General features: G+C 35.3%; 1 protein-coding gene across 5 annotated transcripts in view; it reads right to left on the minus strand.

Annotated features, from left to right (window-relative positions):
* IDE (insulin degrading enzyme) overlaps positions 1-21,116 on the minus strand; it is a 92,538-nt gene that overhangs the window by 41,765 nt on the left and 29,657 nt on the right. For all 5 annotated transcript variants that reach the window (XM_016151297.2, XM_016151296.2, XM_016151295.2 and 2 more), the window contains 4 exons: positions 20,299-20,483; positions 19,145-19,352; positions 15,880-16,049; positions 1,411-1,533 (listed from right to left, as the gene is read on the minus strand). In XM_016151297.2, coding sequence (XP_016006783.1) covers positions 1,411-1,533; positions 15,880-16,049; positions 19,145-19,352; positions 20,299-20,483 — 686 coding nt within the window. The remainder of the gene's footprint in view (positions 1-1,410; positions 1,534-15,879; positions 16,050-19,144; positions 19,353-20,298; positions 20,484-21,116) is intronic.

A 21,116-nucleotide genomic window follows, 5' to 3' on the forward strand; every position in this document is an offset into this window, starting at 1 on the left:
GTTAAAAGTAGCCACCATTTATGGGGCATTTGCTGTGTGCCAGGCGCTCTGCTGAACACTTCTCCTGCACTGTCTCGATTAAATCTCACAACAGGTAATGAGGCGCCACTTCCATTTTACAAATGGAAGAACTGATGTTCAGAGAACCGAAGTAACCTTGTTAGCTCACAGCCACGCAACTGAGTAGACAGTGTATTTGGAATTCAAACCCAAGCTGTCAGACTCTGCAGCATGAGTCCTTCACTACAACACCACATTATTAAATTTCCAGTATGCGTCTTTCTACTTTCTCTTATGTATGTTAGAATTTTTTATATCTCCAAATAGGATCATATAGCACATTCGTGTTTTTATAGTGCTTTCGTTGTCTATCTAATTAATATACTAAGAATGTTTTCCAATGTTATTAAAATGCTGTCAAAAAATTATTTATTCTTTCACTTTTCATTTACTAAGTGCCTATGACACCACCGCAGGCACAGTGCAGGGACAGAGCAGTGAATGAAACAGCTTCTACCTTCAGGTAACTTACATTCTGGTATAACAGACAACGATAAACAAATATTTAATATTTCAGGTGGTAATAAATGTTATAAAGAAAAACAAAGCAGATAGAGGACAGAAGGTAGGAGAAAGGATGCTATTTTCTATGATGCTCTATTATATTGCTATAACATCACCATTTTAACCAATCTCCTATTAATGAACATTTCGATTGTTTCTAACTTTTCACTAATAAATATTACACTAACAGACATATCCTCGTACATTTCCTGTTTGAACAACTCTAATTATTTCCTTAGAATGCATTTCTAGAAGTAAAAATGTACTTTTTAAGAGTGGCGCATCTTATTAAACTGTCCCCCTCAAGAACGTGTGGAGCATTTGTATAAATTATATACACCACCACCAATACAAAGGCGTACCTCTTCTCCATAATGGGTATTACTTAAAACAAAACACAAAATTATGGTAATTTAATAGAGAGAAAACAATATATTAGCATTACTTAATTTGCATTAAAAAATTAAAACTTTGTTGTTTACATTACAAAGTTTTCCTAGTTTATCATCATCTGTCTTTTAATAATGTTTCTAGTTTTTGAATTATTGGATCAAATATGGGAGTCTTTTCCTTTATACTTCCTTCCTTGCTTTTATATACTTAGAGCTATTATTTATATTTTCTTCAGGTCTCCATTTAAAATCACCTAAGCTTTTCTTTTTGTTAGAACACAGTGAGTTAAAAACAAAATTGCCCTCCACATATTCCCCTACAAAGAGATCATTTTCAAAAGCATCTGAGCAGATGAAAGGTAGCATCTTATATCCTTCTTCTAAATACTTCGAAAAAGCCAAAATGGAACACTTTAATTATTCAATTCTGTGAAAAAATTTTAAGGATTCTTACCTCGACCTAAAACACAAATAGCCATTAAGTTGGATGAATAATAAGTAGAATGGAATTTCAGTAGTTCTTGTCTTACATCAATGCCTTCTTGGTTTGGTCTAGTCTCTAGAGTATATTTGTTACCTGAAAGAGAGGAAAAACATTTCTTAGAAAAAGAAAAATATGTGGTCTTAAATCGTGTAATTATTACTGACATTGCTATAAAGTAAATTTAAAAAAACAGAGTTCAAACTAACACACATATTGATTAGTGAAATATGTTTGAATGTAAGCTGGATAAATGAGACAGTATAGTACAAACTGGTAACACTTTAAATTAGAGTATTCTCTCAGGAACTAAAAGTGCTTTATAAAAATTATACTTCTTAAAATCCCTATGAGATGGCAGGCATTATGAGCACTTATGAGACAAAATGAGATCCACATGGCCTCCATTCACACTTACTTTAATCCCCTATGTGCTCCATAATTAATTGAACATAATCACTGAGGGATCTTTTTGGAACTTGCCAAGTTACTTGTGGAAAGAAACATTCTATTCTTGGCTGAAGCATTAAAACTGTGATGCGAATTCTCATGAATTTGATCTAGATTGGTAAAAATAAGATACAATGCTATTTTTATGTCTCAAACCACTATATCTTATGAAATCCAATAACTAATCAAATTAGTATAAAATATGCATGTCAAAAGCAAATAACCAAACCACCTTTCTAATAAAGATCTTGCAATTTAGAGACTGAGATGGAATTTCAATGATTAGTCTCTCTAAAAAGGGCATCTTGACTAGAAATACCCTAAGATCCTAGTATAACTTTTATTATTGTTCCTGCTTACACTACTACATGTGCTCCTGTCTTTCATCTGCAGAGATGAAACTATGGCAGAACATATTCTTGATATGATTTTCCCCCCCGGGTTATTATCATGGTTGATGAACAGACTTGAGAGTCCCTTTCACAAAATTGGTTATCTACAGAGAGCCACCAGATGGCGATCTCATACCCAGTCTTTAGACCCATAGAGCTGCATGGGACTCTTGAGCTAAGAGTCATGCCCCTAGAATACTTGACTCAACAGATCTAGTGGAGAGAGTGTGCAAGGAACAGTCTAGCAAATACTAATTAATCTTTTTCTAGTCACAAAGCAGTGAAATGTACTCATATTCACTAGCAGTAGCCTGCTGGTCAAGTTTCCAAGTTCTTAAGTGGTCTTCTGGGTTTCTCACTAAAGTTCCATTTCAATTCCCGACTGGCTCTCTACATCAGGTCCTGAGATACCCCATCACTCTACTTGGGGTATTCAGATGCTCTTACAAGTATCCAGAGTTCCAACTCTACAAGGAAAAAAAAAAAGTTTGCTGGGTAATAGCTTGAAGTTCTCTCACATTACGGTGAAACTTAAGTATTGATGGTGCTTCCCTTTTCCACTAAAGAGTCTTAAAAACCTCCGTTCAAGAACCACTAGTCCCTAGAGCTTCCTTGGTCATTTATACTGCCAAGCTCAGATTCCTACACTGTATGGACAAAGATCAACACACTGGGACATTCAAGTTGAGAGAAATTACGTTTTATTCCAACAGACTAGAAATGTGATAGTGTTAGAAACCAGATTTTTAATTTAAATGTGATCTGATTTGCAAGCTGGTCAATATTCTGGTTAAAAAAAAATCTCATATTAAAGTTTACGAATACTAAGATCATGACCTCAATCTAGAAAGTAAAATTCTTTCAGGTCAACCAGCTCTAGCTCATTCTACTTTGATTTTAATGTACCTGAATATCTTATTCTAATCTCTACCCTTTATCTTTAGGTCCATTTTAAACTACAGATGTAAAGCAGGTGCATACACCAAACACACTAAGACAGATCACTGGCAAAACACTGACAGTGTTATGTTAAAATGAGCTGAAGGACTACAACGGAATACTATACAGCAAAGAGAATGAATAATCCACTGTTTGTATGCAATAGTATGGATAACTTCACAACTTTAAGGCTAAAAGAGAGAAGACAAACACGAAAGAGTATACACTGTATCACTTTATTTGTATGAAAGAAAAGCTAATTTGAGCAGGCAGAATAGAGGTTACCCTTGGGTGGGTGCATAGGGACTACACAGGGGCACAAAGAGGGCCTGTGAGGTGCTGGTAATGTTCTGTTTCTTGACTGGGTGCTAGTTCAGTGGTGTGCTCAGGTTGTGAAAATTCAAGTTGTACATAAATAGCAGTATATTCATTCAACTGATTCAAGTAGTAGCAAAAGTAAAAGCAATAACAATTTATCAAAGCCACATATACTCTTCTGTGTATTTATTATATCTGAACGAAAAGTTAAATGGAAAATGAGCCAAATGTACCATGGTCAACAGCCACCTGGCTCACCTGAGGTACAAAATCTAAGAGTACTGCATTTCCGGCCAAACTGGTAAACAGAGACAATCACATTTGTTCTGAAAAGTGGCTTTTAGCTGCAAATAGATATCATTCTATGAATCTACATATTCATATCTTTGCTGCCTAGCTGTTTCCAGTCTTTCTAACATGTGATGACAGAAGGGAACAGTGGTCCATTTGGGAACACAGCCCAGACTGGCACGTCTGTATCCTTAGAAGCTCCTGAATTAGAAAGAGGAAAATGTTCTCCATTCTCTTGGGGTCAGGAAAGTCTACTCAACACACAGAGAAACATGAACACAAAGTACAAATGGGCCAAAGAGTTAGGCTTACTATTTATTTAGTTTAACCCTTTTATAACCATCCCTTTAAAAGAATTTTCTAAAAACAGGAAAGCTAGCTGGCAAAAGTTCTCAAGAAAACAAATGAGTAAATGAAAAGCAGGACATAATACACAATTCTCTAATTAGTCCTTAAATTACCTAGTGGACTCTGTTACTGTCAGTACCACGATCCCCAGGTAGGGAGGTGCAGAGAAATAGGTACTGGCTTTGGTGCTGGCAGAGCTATCATGTAATCCAGGGTCAGTCATCTTCTGGCTGCATGACCTTGAACCCGTTATTTTATTTCTCTTAGGCTCAATCTCCTATCCTGACATTGGCAGCCTTACACCAAATTAGAAAACAAAATACATGTAAATAAGCATAAGACTAATATTTAACATCCAGTAAATAGAATGGACAGTCAGATGATACAAAGTGCTGTTTAGGGATGCAGAGAAATGAGAACTCAGACACTGCATGAGGGAGTGCTAATTGAATCAACCACTACAGGAAACAATCCGGCAATATCTGTTAAATCTGAAGATGTACATGTCCTACTATATAGTAATTCCACTTATAGAATTCCACTCCCAGCACCCTAGGGAATACTATATACAAGGAAATACGTACGAGGAATGCACACAGCAGCACTCTTCCATTAATAGGAAAATGATAAATAGTGGTACATGTGTTCAATGAATTTTTCGAATAGCAACAATAATAAAAATAAAAAACTTATCAGAGACGCGCTTACCAATATGGAAAACTCTTAAAAATGTAACATCGAATGAAAAAAATACAGTGGTAGAGATTACTCACAGTAAAATACCATTGTTATAAAAATTATATGACATATTGCTTAGAATTAAATACATGACTAGTGAAGTTTTTATTAAAAAGCATCAGAAATGATAATCACAAAACTTAAGATAGTGGTTATCTGTCAGCGGCAGGGAGGAAAATGCAATCAGAGAAGTACATATCGGACGTTCAAACTGTATTTGTAATATTTCTTTAAGTAGTGTGTTGAGAATAATCTGGCAAATGTATTTGTATTTTTTAAGACAAATAATAAATCTGTACAAATGTTAAAGTATTTAAATTAACATTATACTTGACGTACAGCAAAAAATTAACACAAAATAAACAGCAGCTACTACTGCCATGATTTGAACTAAAGGAGGGATTCCTGTCTTTTGAGTATATCGTAGAAACTATGGCACTAAAATAAGGAAGAAAACTCAGTAAAAGATCCAGATGACTTTCCTCTACCTAAGAGTCCATATGTGGAGGACAATGTGAATATGGCTGGGATAACAAACACCATTCAGTCTCTAGACACATACTGTCCTAATTTATTGCTAATTCAGCTGGGTCATTTCTATCAAATTAAAATGCTACTACCAACACCCTGCATCTTACCTATTTGGCTCTGTCCTCACTACAGTGAGCACCAGTGGTGCACTGAGGACATCAGGGTGGCTGACCCACGGGGATCCTGCCACTCTGGGCCTGCTGGGAGAGCACTGGTTTGGCAATTGGGAATTTCGGGGTTTCTTGTCCTGACTCCATCATACAAAATTAAGCAACCTTGGGAAAGCCTCCAAATATCTCCAAGGGGTCATTTATTTTATCTGTAAGATGGGGTAATATGGGTACAAACCCAGTTGTTAATGGCAAGGGCTCAATCCTTGACTTCTTGGTTTCCTAGCAGTGGGATACAGGCAAGTCTCTTAATCTATATAAACCCATTTCCTTATTCGCAAATAAGAATATAATAATAAAAAAAAAAACCAACCTCACAGGATTGCTGTGAGGATTAAATGACTAATCCATGTTAAGGCTCAGCATGGCCTCTGTCAGACATGAGCACTCAACATGAACTCGGGTTGTGGGGAAGCTTATGAAAACTGATAATGTATATGAAAAGGGTTTTGTAAATTGTAAAGCTTCTATACACATGTGTTCCGCCTGAAGAAGTGGATACAGAAGGTCATTGTTGGTTGGGAAGTTAGGGGGCCACCCACATTCCAGGCTCCTCACTGTGAAATCACTGAAAGCAATCCATTGAAAGAATTATTTTTGTGGTTTGTTCCCAAAACTATAGTTTTCAATAAAAACTCTATCTCTGGAGGGGAGAGGGGGTAGCCATATTTTCCATCCCTGTCACAGCCTTTGCCCCATGAGACGATACCCATTTGATACCAGCATTTGTTAAAGGGGCTCTTCAGTAAATGCTATTTTATATTTTCATTGTAACAATTACTTTAAATTCTATTTTCTAAAAACGCTTAAAAACTCAGTACTAATGTATATGAATGCTGATTTTCAAGGAAATAGAATTTATTTTTCTGAAGTTAGCTATAAATCTCTTATACTACGTGGGAAAGACAAATCCTGAAGTTTTAGAAATTTGGATTAGACACTACAACTGTCTCCAACTGTATGTCTGATAAGGTTCTCAGGAAAAAGTCAACTTGATAGTTACAATCATAAAAATGTTAAATATTCTCTAAAAACCCAGAATTTTAAAGGGTAGTTTAATACAGCTACAGCAAGTTACTTGGAATTATTATAAACTTTTTTTAAAGCTCTTTCTCCTTGGTAGAGCAATCTTCTAAAAATCCTGGAAGAGACTAAAGCCTTTTATATAAAAGTTTTCTTACAAAATTTAAAAGAACAATTCTCCTGTAGGTTGGTAAGTACATGCAAACATAAGATGTGAGTTATTCGAGAGTGGGAACTTCAAGTGAAAACTTTTTAAATACCATAATAATGCACCTTTACACTTAATTAATCCAGTTCTAGTTTTCCACAGACACATTTCCTGGCAAGGAAAAAAAAGACAATAACAAAATCCATGGAAAAACTTAGGGAATAATAAATGACTAAGTGGGCTGAGACATATCAAATATTTTTATATCCATGAACTTATCGTGATACTACAAAAACAAATTAGTCATCATTCAAAGATGCTAGGGAACCAACTCGTTATTTTGAAAACTAGTAAATGAAGAGAATGAATCAAATGTTTGTCCTGCCTTTCCTGTAACAACTGTGCCAATCAATGGGAAGCCAAATAGTAGAAAAGGAACATTTTTTTTAATAGCAGTATTGAAGCTAATCAATGAAAATAACAGAATTAGAATTAGAGAGGTGATGCATTAAGAATCAATGATTGCAACATCATAAATAGAAAATTAGACATTTTATGCCCCTGATGGAAAATACATCTCCACCTGTGAAGCCCGGTCTAAAAAAGTCAAACATGAATCTGTTCAAGTCTCTATACTCAACTGCTGAATTGTGGAAATAGAGAGGACAGAGGATGTGTTAAACCACATCGTTGGGGATGCAATCAGCACAATCTATGCCATGAAAAGTTCTATACAACAAACCACCTGATTCTTTAGCGAATAAATTCTCAGGGGGAAGGGGTGGGGGAAACATTAAAAATGAACCTATAGATTAAAAACTTAAGATATATCAATCAGTAACATCTGAATTTCATGTGAATCCTAATTTAAATAAAATTTTTAAAATTATTATTTTTATGAGAACTAGAAATTTAAACACTAACTGGATATTTGATACTAATGGTAACTGTATTTTTATGTTTTTATGTTTTTAAAGTCATCATCTTTTAGAAATATATATGTTAAAATATTTGTGAGTAAAATGATATGATGTCTGAGATCTCTTCAAAATACAGGGGGGTGAATGGGAATGTGGATCAGTCAGGACTGGCCAGAGCAGAGTGATGCATATATGGATGGGGCTCATTACAGTATTTTGTCTACTTTTGCACATTTCAAATTCTTCACTTAAAAAGAAAAATGGTGGGGTGGGGGGTGAGGGGTAAATGATTAACTTTCATCAGCAACTGATTTTGTGTATCATTATCACCACCCCAGGATCAGGAGTCACTTGATTAACCTTCTGGTTCATGTTCCACAATATTTTTTGGTTCTAATCCTTTTTCCTATTCTATTCCTTCCTACTTTCCTACACAAAAGCATCCTTGTTATAGTCAAACTATTCTTACTCATGTTCTTCCAAAGACAATGGACTCACTCCTTGGTCTTTTCTTCTTGTCATGGTTTTTGGGGGTCATCTAACAATACTGCAAACAATAGGCTCCAAGTTAGGACTGACTTGATATCAAATCCTACAACCTACACAGACAATTCTGCTATCACCCTACCTCCCCACTCCCTGTATCCCCTACAAGGCTATTGAACTTTGGTCTAATTATTTTCTCTGAGTATTAGTTTCAGCATCCATCAAAGGGGACAATGAAATTTCAGTGGTAAAGGGTAAGTGAAATCATATTAATAAGTAAAATATCTACCAGTATGTGGCACTTAAAACTTATGTAATAAATATTAGTTACTTTTCCTTTTCTTTTTGAATAGCTCTTCCTTCTTCTTAAGAAAGTTCTACCCATCCTTCAGGAGAATTCAATTTGTAACTCCTCTGAGATCCTGAAGAATTTAATTCTAGACAACTCTAAAGAATAGAATGGTGGTTATAAGCACCAGATCTGGGTTCAGATCCTGATTCCAGAACTTAAAAACTGAGTGACCCCAAATATTTTAATTACCTTCTTTTGAGTCTTAGTTTACTCATCTATAAGATGGAAATAATAAGAGCATATACCTACTGGGGATATTGTGAGAATTAAGATAAATAATCCAGACAAAGTACTTAGCACAATATACAATAAAAATAGTGAGGAGGAGGAAGAGAACAAATAGATAATGATCCTGGAAAACCAAAGCAGAGATGATACTCTAGTGAAATCCTGGGGTTGCCTTGCCCTTCCAACTAAACTATTAGTACCCTGAGTGTAAAACATTGATTATATGTCTTTGCATTTTCTAATGCACTTTATATGTAAGGAGACTTTAAAAAAAAATGTCAGCTGAGAGAGAGAGAGGGAAATAATCTGGGCCTACTTGTAACACCATACTCAGATTGTCATAATCCTATAGTACACGCTACGAAGCACACTAAATAACAAGAAAAATGTCGCCGACATCTGAAACACAGCACCACCCTCTATGCCGATGTGCTCTCCCTCCACTTTGCCTTTCATCCCACTATACGTGAAGGAGTTCCTGTTTTGTTCCTCTCACACACGTTTTGACTTCCTCCTTTTATTACTTTCCCAGCTGACTACACCCCGTTGCTCCGACAGTGTCTGTGGGGTTCTGTTTGGAGAAAAACAGATCACTAAAGAATAACTAGAACTTTTTCCCTTTCCAGTTCCAAACTACTTTTGAAAATTCAACTGCTCCTGTTTTTATTCCATAAAAAGGCAAAGAAAGGCAACAGGCCAGAGAAAAGTCATCCAATTGATCAGGAACTATGGAACTAAAACTAAAGGCATATGTGAATGATAAATGAAGGGGAAAAGCCAATGTGGACATCGACCACGGATTTGATTTAAAAAGAGAACAAGTACATTTCTCTAATATACTCCCCTATTGTTGGTTCATCAAACCTACTGGCTCTTTTAGCAGCCCGTGGCTGGCTTCACCCTTTCTGCCAAGGACCTTTTCAAAGTTTTGATGTCTTTCACAGCTAACAACCAGTTATTATAGTGATTATGAAGGCTACTATCATTTATTGAGCACTATTACGGCCCGATGTTTTGCTAACCCTTCACGTGCACAACCTCCTTTAATTTTCACATTACCCTGACACGGGAGGAAACAGGCTTACAGAAGTTAAGAAACTAGCTCAGATCTCTCAGTGGGGCAGCAGTAAAGCAAAGGTTCAAACCTAGTACTGCCTAATTCAGAGGCCAAATCTTAAATCATCTAAGAATATGCTAGTGGGAGGTGGGATTCCTGAAGTCTGAGGCTAGGAGAGCCACACAGGGATCCAATGAAGACATTACATGTGGAGACAGATTAGCACAGAAGATCTGTGAAAACAACTTTCAAATAAAGTAACTGACTCAAGACAGAAAAAGTATTGCCGGATGGCAGCTTGAGAATGTGAGAACTCTGATCATAGGAACCCAAGATAGCAATTTGAGAGCTTGTCTTATTTGGTTGGACAAAGGTCTGGAAAACTGAATGTGAACTAAGACAACACAGGTAACCTACGCGTTTCTTTCTTTTGACACGAACACACTTGAGTAGTAAATACACACAGTTCTCACACACAAAAGTATGCTTTCTCCTGCTTGCCTTGAAAAACATTACCCTTTCGGTCTTTCATTTTCCCATTTTTGTTAGATGAACAGGTACAAGAAATATTTCACATTTCTCTATTACTTTTTAAACTGTGAAATACTGAAACACAATGAAATACAAAAATAATACCTGTGCACTCATCAGTTTTATCGCTCTGCTCATTTTGCCTATTGATTAAAACTCTTTCCTCCCCGCCCCAGTAATAAAATATCAGGAACAGAGCTCAAGTCTCCTCCCTCCCTTCCTTCCTTCCTCCCCCCGTGCCCCCTCACCTTTTTCCCTTCTCCCCCATCTCTCCTTCTTCCTCTCCCTCTCTTTCTCCTCTCTCTCTCCTCCTGACTCCCTCCCCATGGATACTGATCAGAATTGGGTGTTCAGTCATTTTTGTGTATATTTTATACTATTTTATATACATAGACATTAACATTATACAGTACTATTTTGCCTGTCTTTAAATTATATAGAAAACTATCATACTAAGCATATTCTGCAACTTGCCTTTTGCTCAAAATATTTTGCTCTTTAACCTAGTTTGATACATGAGTTCTAGCTCACTCATTTTAACTGCCCTATGAATAGGCCAAAACGTATTTATTAATGTATTCAACTATTGACAGATATTTTAAGTCATTTTCTATTTTTCACTATTTCAAAAAAAAAAATGCTTGAGGAACATTCTTGTATCTGTTCCTTGTACACAACCGCTAGAGTTGTTTCTCTCTAGGATGTATGTCAAGAAGCGGATTCCCTGGGTAGAAGGGCATGGCACAGGGATCACTATATTAGATAATAGCAAATGGCTTTACAAGGTGGTTGAACCAATTTGTTTTCCACCAATATGTATGAATTTGTTTTCCTACATTCTCACCAAGACGGGTTTTATGTGACTTTCAACTGCTGCCAACCTGATGGGTATGAAATGGTATTTCATTATTACTTTATTTTATATTTCCTTGATTACTAATGATCTGAGCATGTTTGTTAAGTTTATTGACCCTCAAATACCCTGTTCTGTGAAGTCCATATTCATATTCTTTGCCTAATACTCTAGTGAGATATTTTGTTTTTTACTTATTTACTTATAGAAGTTTTTATCTGTTATAGGCTTTGCAAGTATCTTCAGTGGATATATGGCTTATCTTTGTTTTTGTGTCTTTATTGAATAAAAGGTTTAAAATTTAATAAAGTCAAATGTATCTTTAAATCTATGGTTTATCTCTAAAAGATATGGTTTGCACTTTGTAGGCTTAAGAAAATGTTTCCTATCTTAAAATTTTTTAAAATTTCTATATTTTCTTTTAAAAGTTGCAAAGTTATCTGTCTATAATTAAGTCTAATAGGCTTGAGACTAATTTTTGTGCATGGTGTAAGATAAGATCTCATTTTTCTTCTAAATGGATAACTAATTGCCCCTGCACCAGTTATTGAAAGGTCTATTCTTTCCTTTCTCATTTGTAATGTACCTATGTCTTACGTGAGATTTCCATATAAATGTGGATATGTTTCTACCGTCTATAACCTGTTCTACTGTTATCTTCGTGTATCCCTGTACCAGTTCCACTATTCTTACAACCAGAACTTCAAAATAACTCAGGGTACCTGCTAGAAGTAGTCCCTTCTTTTACATGCTTCAGAATTATCTTAGCCATTCTTGGTCTTTTATTCTTTCTTATGAATCTTATAATTAGATTATCAGGTTCCTCAAAAAATTTTTCTTGGGCTTTCAAATTTAGATAAATCTGGAGTGAATTTACGTCTGTGATATTGAGTTTACCCATTCATGAACATGATTTATCTGTCCTTCAAATCCATTCTTTTATATCCATTATATATTTCTTACTCTTTTGTTAGATTTATTTCCAAATAACTTAAAGCTATTTTTATATTGTGAATGAAATCATGTTTCCTCTAGCATTTTTCTAATTGATTACTACTGATACAAGAATGCAATTTTAGTGTGTTCTTCCTCTTTTGGCAATCTTGGTGAATCATTTTTAATGGCTAATCTGAACACTTTCTTGAATATTTTTATGCAGACAAGCATATCATATGGAAATAAGGGAAGTTTTCTTTTACTCCTTTCTACCTCTTACATATCACATTTCCTCGCCCCGCTGACTTATTGCAACGATTGGTACCTATAATACACTTGAACAAAAAAATGATTAGAAGGCATTCTTGTTTTGTTTTTGTTTTTCAATGGAAATTCTTTTGTAACTTCACTATCAATTATTAAGTTTGACAGGTTTTTACCAGCTCAAGAGTTTTTTGTTGTTTTGTTCATGAATGAGTGCCGAGTTTTATCAAATGCTTTTTCTGAATCTACTGAAATGATGCCTATTTATCACCTTGGGTTACTTAAACTGTGGGCTGGGACACATTTTATCATAATGAAATAAATTTAATGTACTAGCAGACCAGATTTTTTCAAAAAGAAATAATAAAACAGAGGGTACCAATTATATCCCAAGATGTAACACAGATAGATATAGTTTGGTAAAACTTTTGTTTCATCTACTAACACAAACATATATATGAATTCTGAGTTGTTAAGTAAAAAAATCCTTCTTACTGTGGGTTATATTTTTTAAAAAAGTTTAAAAGCTACTGATCTATACTATTTTTGAAGCATGAAAAACCACTGTAAAGGACAAACATTTTACTGTAAGGTTTTCTAAAAAACAAATAACACAATGTTTAGCTATTGTTCATCTAAAAATACCCAGGTATTTTACTAAAATATAATTAAATATTATTTTAAAATATTTTATATTTGAATATTATTAATATTAAATAACAAATTATAATCTCTTGATGAGCAAAACTGCCCACATTCAGAGAAATCTGATGTCACTCAAAAGTAACAGTAATAAATTAAGCATAAACTGATGACAAGGACTCTTCTTCGAGGATAACTTTTGCAAATTTTTATATATGCATAATTTCTAGGGCTAAGGTATACAGCTTTTATATTTTCAAATGTTATCTGACTTTAAAAATAGACAGAACCTCTATTCCAAAAAGTTCAATGTTACTTTGTATTTCCAAAATTAGAAGGTAATCTGGCATTTGCACTACTTACATCATACTTTCTGTCCTGTTGTAGTGAGTCTGGCTTACTCATCTCCTAGCTGTTTATACTACCTCATCCTTTGCTGACTAACTGCCAGCCTGGTCAGTAGTTATAAAAACAAATATGCCCTCCATCTCCACCCACACACACATGACCATTTAGTGCTCTTCTTTGCCAATCACTCCAGAAACCTTCCTTGAGGACATTTTAAGATTTTTCTTTGCTTGTGACCAGAAGTAACATTACTTACCTTATTCATTGGATTTATTTCTGGAAGATTTGTGGCTACTTCCTGATTATACTGATTATGATTTGTCACCAGTGAGGCTAATTAAAAGAAGGCAACTCCCAAAGAGAAGCTACAACATGTTCTGCACAATAGAACTATTGCTGGTGTCATTATCTAACCTAACAAACAGACTACTTAAAGGACAATAATCATTTGGGCACAATAACTTTGAAATTTATCTTTTTAAAACTCATATTTCCTCCTTTATATCCCACGTGTATGCTAATGTTGTCTACAAAAGCCACTTTGCAAACAATTCGACGTTTACAGATGTTTTAGTAACCACAGGATTCATCTTAGCAATGATGCCGACAATGAGTACTGTAAGTCTAAAGAATTCAACATCACTGCTTCTAATGGTAATTTTTAAAACTTCTTTTAATTCTGTAAAGCTATGCTAACTCCGTGGCTGCTTCCGGATGTATTAGAACGGTATTCAAACTGAAACAAAGCTGTCTTTATAGTCTTAAATAAAAGACCCCAAGTTAAATTACATAATAATCATAAATTTGTAAGTGCACTAAACAACCTATTACTTTTATGTAATGTTATAATCCCCAAAGCAGTATTTTTAAAATCAAAGCAACTTGTTAACAATAATTACATCTGGTAAGTAGGATTGGCAGGAGTAGATAAGGGAAAGGGAGACTTTGTTTTTTAAATATTTTTGTACTGTTTAAATAGTTAAACACTTTTTAGTAAAAAATTGAATAGAGAAAAAGGGTACGATTATAAAATCAAGAATCTCCACATTTGTGTCATTCTAGTCCCTGTCATCTCCATCCCTAATCTCCTTCTAGACTATATCACTTTCAGAGAGTAGAGACCTTGTGTCTTCAATAGTGTTCTACCTCCCACAGAGCAGGTGCTATGCATCTGGATGAGTACAGGTGGAGGCAATGGGAGCAGGAAGATTTAACAAGCATTAAAAATAGCACTTCTCTTTAGAAATAAAGGGAACCAAAATTTTGCCACATGAAGCTGGCCTTTTGGGATATTAAGTTGTTTATTAAGAAACAAGATTCAGACTTTGACTCACCCCCTTCCTGCCTAAGAGATTCCTGTGGAAAGGTCTACACTAAGAAGGGAATTTTAGGATGCTCGCTGTAGCCTAATTTGAATTAAGAATGGTAAATAAGAAGGCTTTAGGCAGGGGCCTATTAGCTAGATACCCACCGTGTCCCATTGTTTCTGAGTTGTCTGGCAAGAATTTGCCTGCCATGTGTTCCCTTCTTCCTCAACCACCTGTAAATCACAGATTCTCACTTCTGAAATCTATGACCCTGTTCCCTACCCATCTTTTCTCTATTGTCCAAAATATCACATATATCCACTGTCTTAGGAATTTTCATGCTTATGTAAAATCCCCACGTGCATTATTAAAATTTTATTTTCTCCTGTTAATCTGTCTCTGTTCATTTGATCATTACCCAGCTAGAAAGAACTTGGAAGGTAAGAGGAAAAGTATTTTTTAGCCCTCATAAAAGGTCTTTAGAATAAAAAGACCTATTATCTTCTCCCTTTGAAATGCTGATTAATATCTATTTACAACTCTGATTGCTCCTTAAACATTCAGACCCCTATTTGAATGAGATTGCCAAAGTAACCCTCTAGAGAGCAAATAAATGCTTAAGTCACTGTTACTACACTTTTGAGGATATCACCCAGAGTCTTAGCTATAAAGTCCAATGCCAAGGACCTGACTCCAGTTTGACATTCTGCTTTTGGAACTACTAGTTAAAATGCTAGTCATCTGTTAAAGGGATTACAATTACTTCATTCCAATTGTTTCTGAACCCTGAATTCAATTCCATACTTTTCTACCCAACGAACTCACTTCATAGTTGGTCATTCTTCTCAATAACCTATCACTTTCTCCATGAAGCTCACACACCTAAGCTTCAGCCTCACCTTAGGTCACAAGTCACAAACACAGGTAGGTGTTTACACAGAGTCCAGGCAGATACTATACGTGCAAGGGCATGGTTTAAGAAATAACAGGAGTAACAATGATATAATAACCACTTCTTAGCTCCAGATTGTGAATTTATAAAGAACAGGGTAGGTAAAAATGAGTTCTGAAATCTTCTACCTTAAACTGTAAAATACAATACTATGCAAAGAGGCCATGGGTTTAAATGAGGTCAAGAGAACGAATGCACAAAAGCTCCTGTTGACAAACCTGTCCCAAATTTGCTGAAAGGGTGCTTGGGATTCCCCGTAGCTTTTTCCAACTGAAAGAGTCTCCAAGCGTCGTTCATCACATTCTTCTCATGTTCTGAATCAACTGCATTCACCTCTCTGTCTTTGCAACTCTCATCGAACAAGGGGCACAGAAAAAACTGTGCAAACCTAATGGTGTGAAACATAATTTGAAATCCATTATTCTAAAAGAGTAGCCTTTAAAAAATATGTTTGAAACTTAACAGATAGGAAATTTGAATTCTACAGTCAGAAAAAACTTCTATTGCTACTAAGAAAAAAGGAATATAAAATATGTCCTAAATAACAGAAAAAATATATATAACATGGGACATATTTAAATTCAGAGAAGTCAATCAACTCCAAAGATGTTATAAAATTAGTGAAACTACAAAAAGATTAACACCTCCAATTCTGACACTAATTCTCATCTGTTTTTGTTCCATATAACCAAGCAATTCTCCAGCACTAGGTAGTTATCCTACGATTCAACTCAATTCTGACACTACCTAAAAATCAGATAGTATCAGATCCCATAGGTTAAAGGCTCAGTCCTATAAGCCTGTCCCACCCCCTCAACCTTCAGAAGCCAATCACAAGTCCAGGTTGTCACCTAAGCTTCTAACCAACTGAACAACAGATAGGATTCTAAAACTCCTACTCGGGTTCAATTAATTTATTAGAACAGCACCAAGAAACGTTTTACTTAATAGATGACTGCTTTATTGTAAAAGGATATATTACAGCAACAGCCAGATAAAAGAGATGCACAGGGCAAGGTATGTGGGAAGGTGTACGGAGCTTCCGTGCCTTCTGAGCATGTTTCTCTCACAAAATCTTCATGTGTTGTTCACCAACCTGGAAGTTCTCCAAACTCCATCCTTTCGAGTTTTTAGGAAGGCATGATTGGCATTAATAGGCATGACTGACTAAATCATTGGCCATTTGGTGACTGAACTTAATCTCTAGTCCCTCTCCCCAACTCAAAGGTCTGGGGATAAGACTGAAAGCTTCAACTCTCTAACAACATTGCTGATTGCTGTGGTGACTAGTTCTCAACCTCTGGGTTACCTAGGGGCTTCCCCTCGTCTTCATTAACATAACAAAAGACATCTCTAAGGCTCTCAAAGTTAAGGAAATTCCAAGGGTTTGGGGAGTTATGGGCCAGGACCAAATATACATTTCATATTATAAATCGCTATGTCACAATACCAAAAAGTCAAGGCAGACTTATCAATCTATTTAAGATTTGCAATTTGGCATATCTATGAAAATCCTTGTTCTATATAGCTATTTCTCCAAAAAAGGAAAAGGCAGGTGATAGTTCTTCTGCAAATAAATCTTAAATTTACAGTTGTAGGTGCAATTTCACTCAAGACATTTTAGGACAAACTAAGTGACCTACTTTTAAAAGGCTCTATTTGAATTTGTTTTCTTCTTATGGAGAAAAGCAAACCTACTTTACTTAGTGAAAAAAATGATGTAATGAAAAACCTATGACATAATGGTAAGACATAACTATGGGCTTTTAGAAAATATTGAGTACTTAAAAATCTTAATAAGCAATGATTCAATAAACAACGGGGCATGCAACTCAAACTTAAGTAACCAATATGCTTTTCTTGAGGCTATTTTTTAAAAGTAGGACCACAGTTTAACGAAGATACCTTTAGTTAAGAAATTAACTCCCCTATATCAGATTGCAAATTAAATCATGATTTCATATAGTAATTCTTCTTAAGAAGCTTTGGACCCACCTTATAAAAACAAGATCCAGAATTCAGATGAAGCCAAGAGCAGAGGCTATTTCTGAATGGAACTACTGTTCAGTGCGCAGAAGAGACTCCTGCATCTATAAACACCTCGGCAACTACACCTCAGAGTCTAGCTATCAAAAAGGCTGTCATCACTATTTGATATTTATTTTAAGCACACAGTGAATACAATGGTGTGCTAAATACTGGACACACACCAATCCAAAGAGAAATCCATCTATTTGGAGTCTATAACCAAAGATATATAGAAACAGAGCTATTTCTGGACATATAGCCTCTTTCACCTGCTTCAATACAATCAAGCTGAAGAAAATGCCTAATAGCTACATTGCATAGGTGGATAGGCCCATGTAAAGGGTCACGATTATGACACAGTATAATTGATCTTTTTTAAAGATGCTCTTAAGCAAGTGTTTTTTTCACTGAGTCAAGTAACAGATATCCTCCATCATGCAGAGATCTATTATATGAACATCTGCAGTAGCATTCGTAAAGCAGGAAATTAAATTCAGTGTATGATCCCAGGGAACTCATTAATGTTAGTCTTCTGGGAATACATATAAAAGATGATTATATCTCAAAGCTACTGCCTACAGATTGAAACTTGAAACATAACCTAGAATAAGCAAGAAACAAGTTACTATGATCCAGCCATGAATCCTGAACCCATGCCCTATTAATAATGTCCTTTGAGCAAAGGAATAAATTCAAACTAAGTTTTTTAAAAAATAGAATGACTATTATTAATGTAAGTAAGCAAATAAAGTTGACAATTACTAAAGCTGCTACGTCAAACTTCATTACAGACCCACTAAAAAGCTGCAAATTATGCCTTCTTGGCAACAAAGAAAACTATAAAAATTCACCAAGAAAAAATTACACTTTGAATAATGATTATTCAAATCACTGATCTGACAAAAAATTAACAATTGTTAGCTGTATAGAAAACTGACAAGGAAATTAAATTGGCCAAAGGGAACTTGCTCCAAAAGTTACTTTCACAAAGTGTCCCCAGGACTGAAACAATATTCTAAATCTGCTATATATCCTTGAGAACAGAGGATCTAAAGGAAAACAGAGTATTTAAGTTCCAGCATTCTGGAACAGAAATATGTTTGATAACAGATCCACGGCACAACTACAGTTTATTCTTCATCATATGCTTCATATGTAATACCAATTAGAATGGGGAGGACTGGTGAGAATTTTATAAGTCAATAAAATATTTCACAGGCCTGAAGGTTGGTTTAAACTCATGCCATTATTTTTCCTCTACCACAAAGTAAATATATGAGAATACTTATTATTTGTCTTTTATATAAAACCCGGCAAGGGGGGAGGGACTGATTAAAACACCTTTTCTGAAGCTATAAATCTATGAAGACATTTTCATAAAATTAATAATTGTTACTACTATTATTAAAGTGATACGTGCAGAAGTTGGATAATTCATAGAGTATTCAGCCTTACCTGTCTAGGGCACCTTCTAGGTGTTCATGGCAAACATCAAAATAGTAATTGGTATGCTCTCCACTAGTAAAAGCATTTGAACTTCCTGCATGCTCGCTGAGAAACTGGCTGTATTCATTTTCTTTAGGGTATTTCTGGGTTCCCAAAAATAGCATATGTTCACAAAAATGACTTAAGCCAGCAATATTTGGAGGATCTGACAATGAACCTGAAAGAATAGAGAAAACATGATTTGAAACATCTGTTAGCATGACAACTCCAACCATACATACAATCAGAAAAAGTGAAGCATAGGCGTCTCTGAAATGGCATTGTTTAGCTCTAGCCCATCTTTTGACATTAATTAGCCGGTGACCTTGGGCAGATTTTAACCTCTCTGGGCATTAGTTTCCTCACACATCAAACGGAGGAAAAGAAAGAGTTGAGTTCACTGTTTTTCGTTTGTTTATTTGTTTGTTTGTTTCTGCAGGAGATAATATAGCATAGTGCTAAGAGCACTGGTTGGGGGTTAGCAGCTCTCCTAGCTAGCCATGAAACTTTGAGCACAATACTTTATCTTGCCTCGGTCACTTTTCTATATATTCCTAACTTAATAGAGTTGTGTGAATACAAATTAGATTACATTTGCAAAGCACACTGCACTGTGCTTGGCAATAATTATTTGTTCAACATACGATGGTTATTATTTTATTTCCTCAAGTTCAAAATACCACTGAGTTAAATGTTTTTTCAGAGAGAAAAAAAGAAAACATGCCTCACTAAATGTACCTACAGATAAGCAATCTGATTAAATCAGCGTTAAACGTGGAAGAAATGTGCACACAAGAATTTAGGAAATATATCTCCTAATGTATCAAAAGTGTATCAAAGTGAAAGCACTAAAACTGCTTCTATAAAGGGTGGGAATGAATTTTCTTGCTGCTGGGCCATCTTAGCTGGGAATCCAACAAAATGCCCTCAGTAAGTACAAGATTATTTGTCTTAGACAACAATAGGTTACAATAACTGTACAGAGCTACCGTAGAAAGTAAGGTAAGGTATATCAAACTGGTCACCCTGAGGTCCTTATTTGCACAAATATGGAGAGTTCTAATAAATGACAACAATAGGTCAATGAAATTGAGCAAAGCTTAATTCATAACTTTAAACTGTACCTATGTGTACATCAAGTGCTGCTGATGACTTATCCGTGGTGGGATCGCTGATGAGAAGTACTTTGATGCCATTAGCCAGCTCCAGCCCACGGTATTCTCGCTTATCTTCAGGAGATTTGATAATGTGATTTCCTAGTCTCTTAATAGCTGGATTATTCATTTTGCTGTAAGTTTTCTTTTGGAAACTTAAAAGAAAAAAATTACTTGTTAGATTGTGGTTAATTTTTTTTTCTTTTTTAAGAACAAAGAGCAACATCAAGCAAACTCATACAGTACATTATGAAAAAAAAAATATCTGGAGGAAATGTTTTATGACCTATCTAAAGGGTATAATCATTCCGCTCCTCCCTCTTACCCATTATTCTTCCAGAGAAATGCTAATGATATTGTTTTCATGGAGCCATATTTGTATCTAGGACAACACATGGATGTAGACTAGAGACAGGATGGGTTGGGTCATGAGTTGGTCAATGTGCTGACCTAAAATAGAGTTTTCAATTACCAATAACTGCTTTCCCACATATTTCAGAAGCATCTGCTAGGGTAAGTATGGTGAGAGGTATAAAAATTTTTAGGTCATACAAAATATTGCTCAACCTGATGAAATTCAAAGATAGGGCTAATCTATAGAACTCATCAGTCTGGTATGAACATGCTCAGAACAGGGAACAACCTCCAGTGAGGAATAATCTGTGAAGTCCTAAAACAAAATAACAGACGTGGACTGTCTTATGAGGGCGGCAAAGGTTAGGACAAAAACAAAGTTGGAAGGACCCCCAAGTAAATTTTGTAGTATGGTACAGAGGTGAATGCCAGAG

Source organism: Rousettus aegyptiacus, unplaced genomic scaffold (assembly GCF_014176215.1).
Source record: "Rousettus aegyptiacus isolate mRouAeg1 unplaced genomic scaffold, mRouAeg1.p scaffold_m13_p_6, whole genome shotgun sequence".
Lineage (NCBI taxonomy): Eukaryota > Metazoa > Chordata > Mammalia > Chiroptera > Pteropodidae > Rousettus > Rousettus aegyptiacus.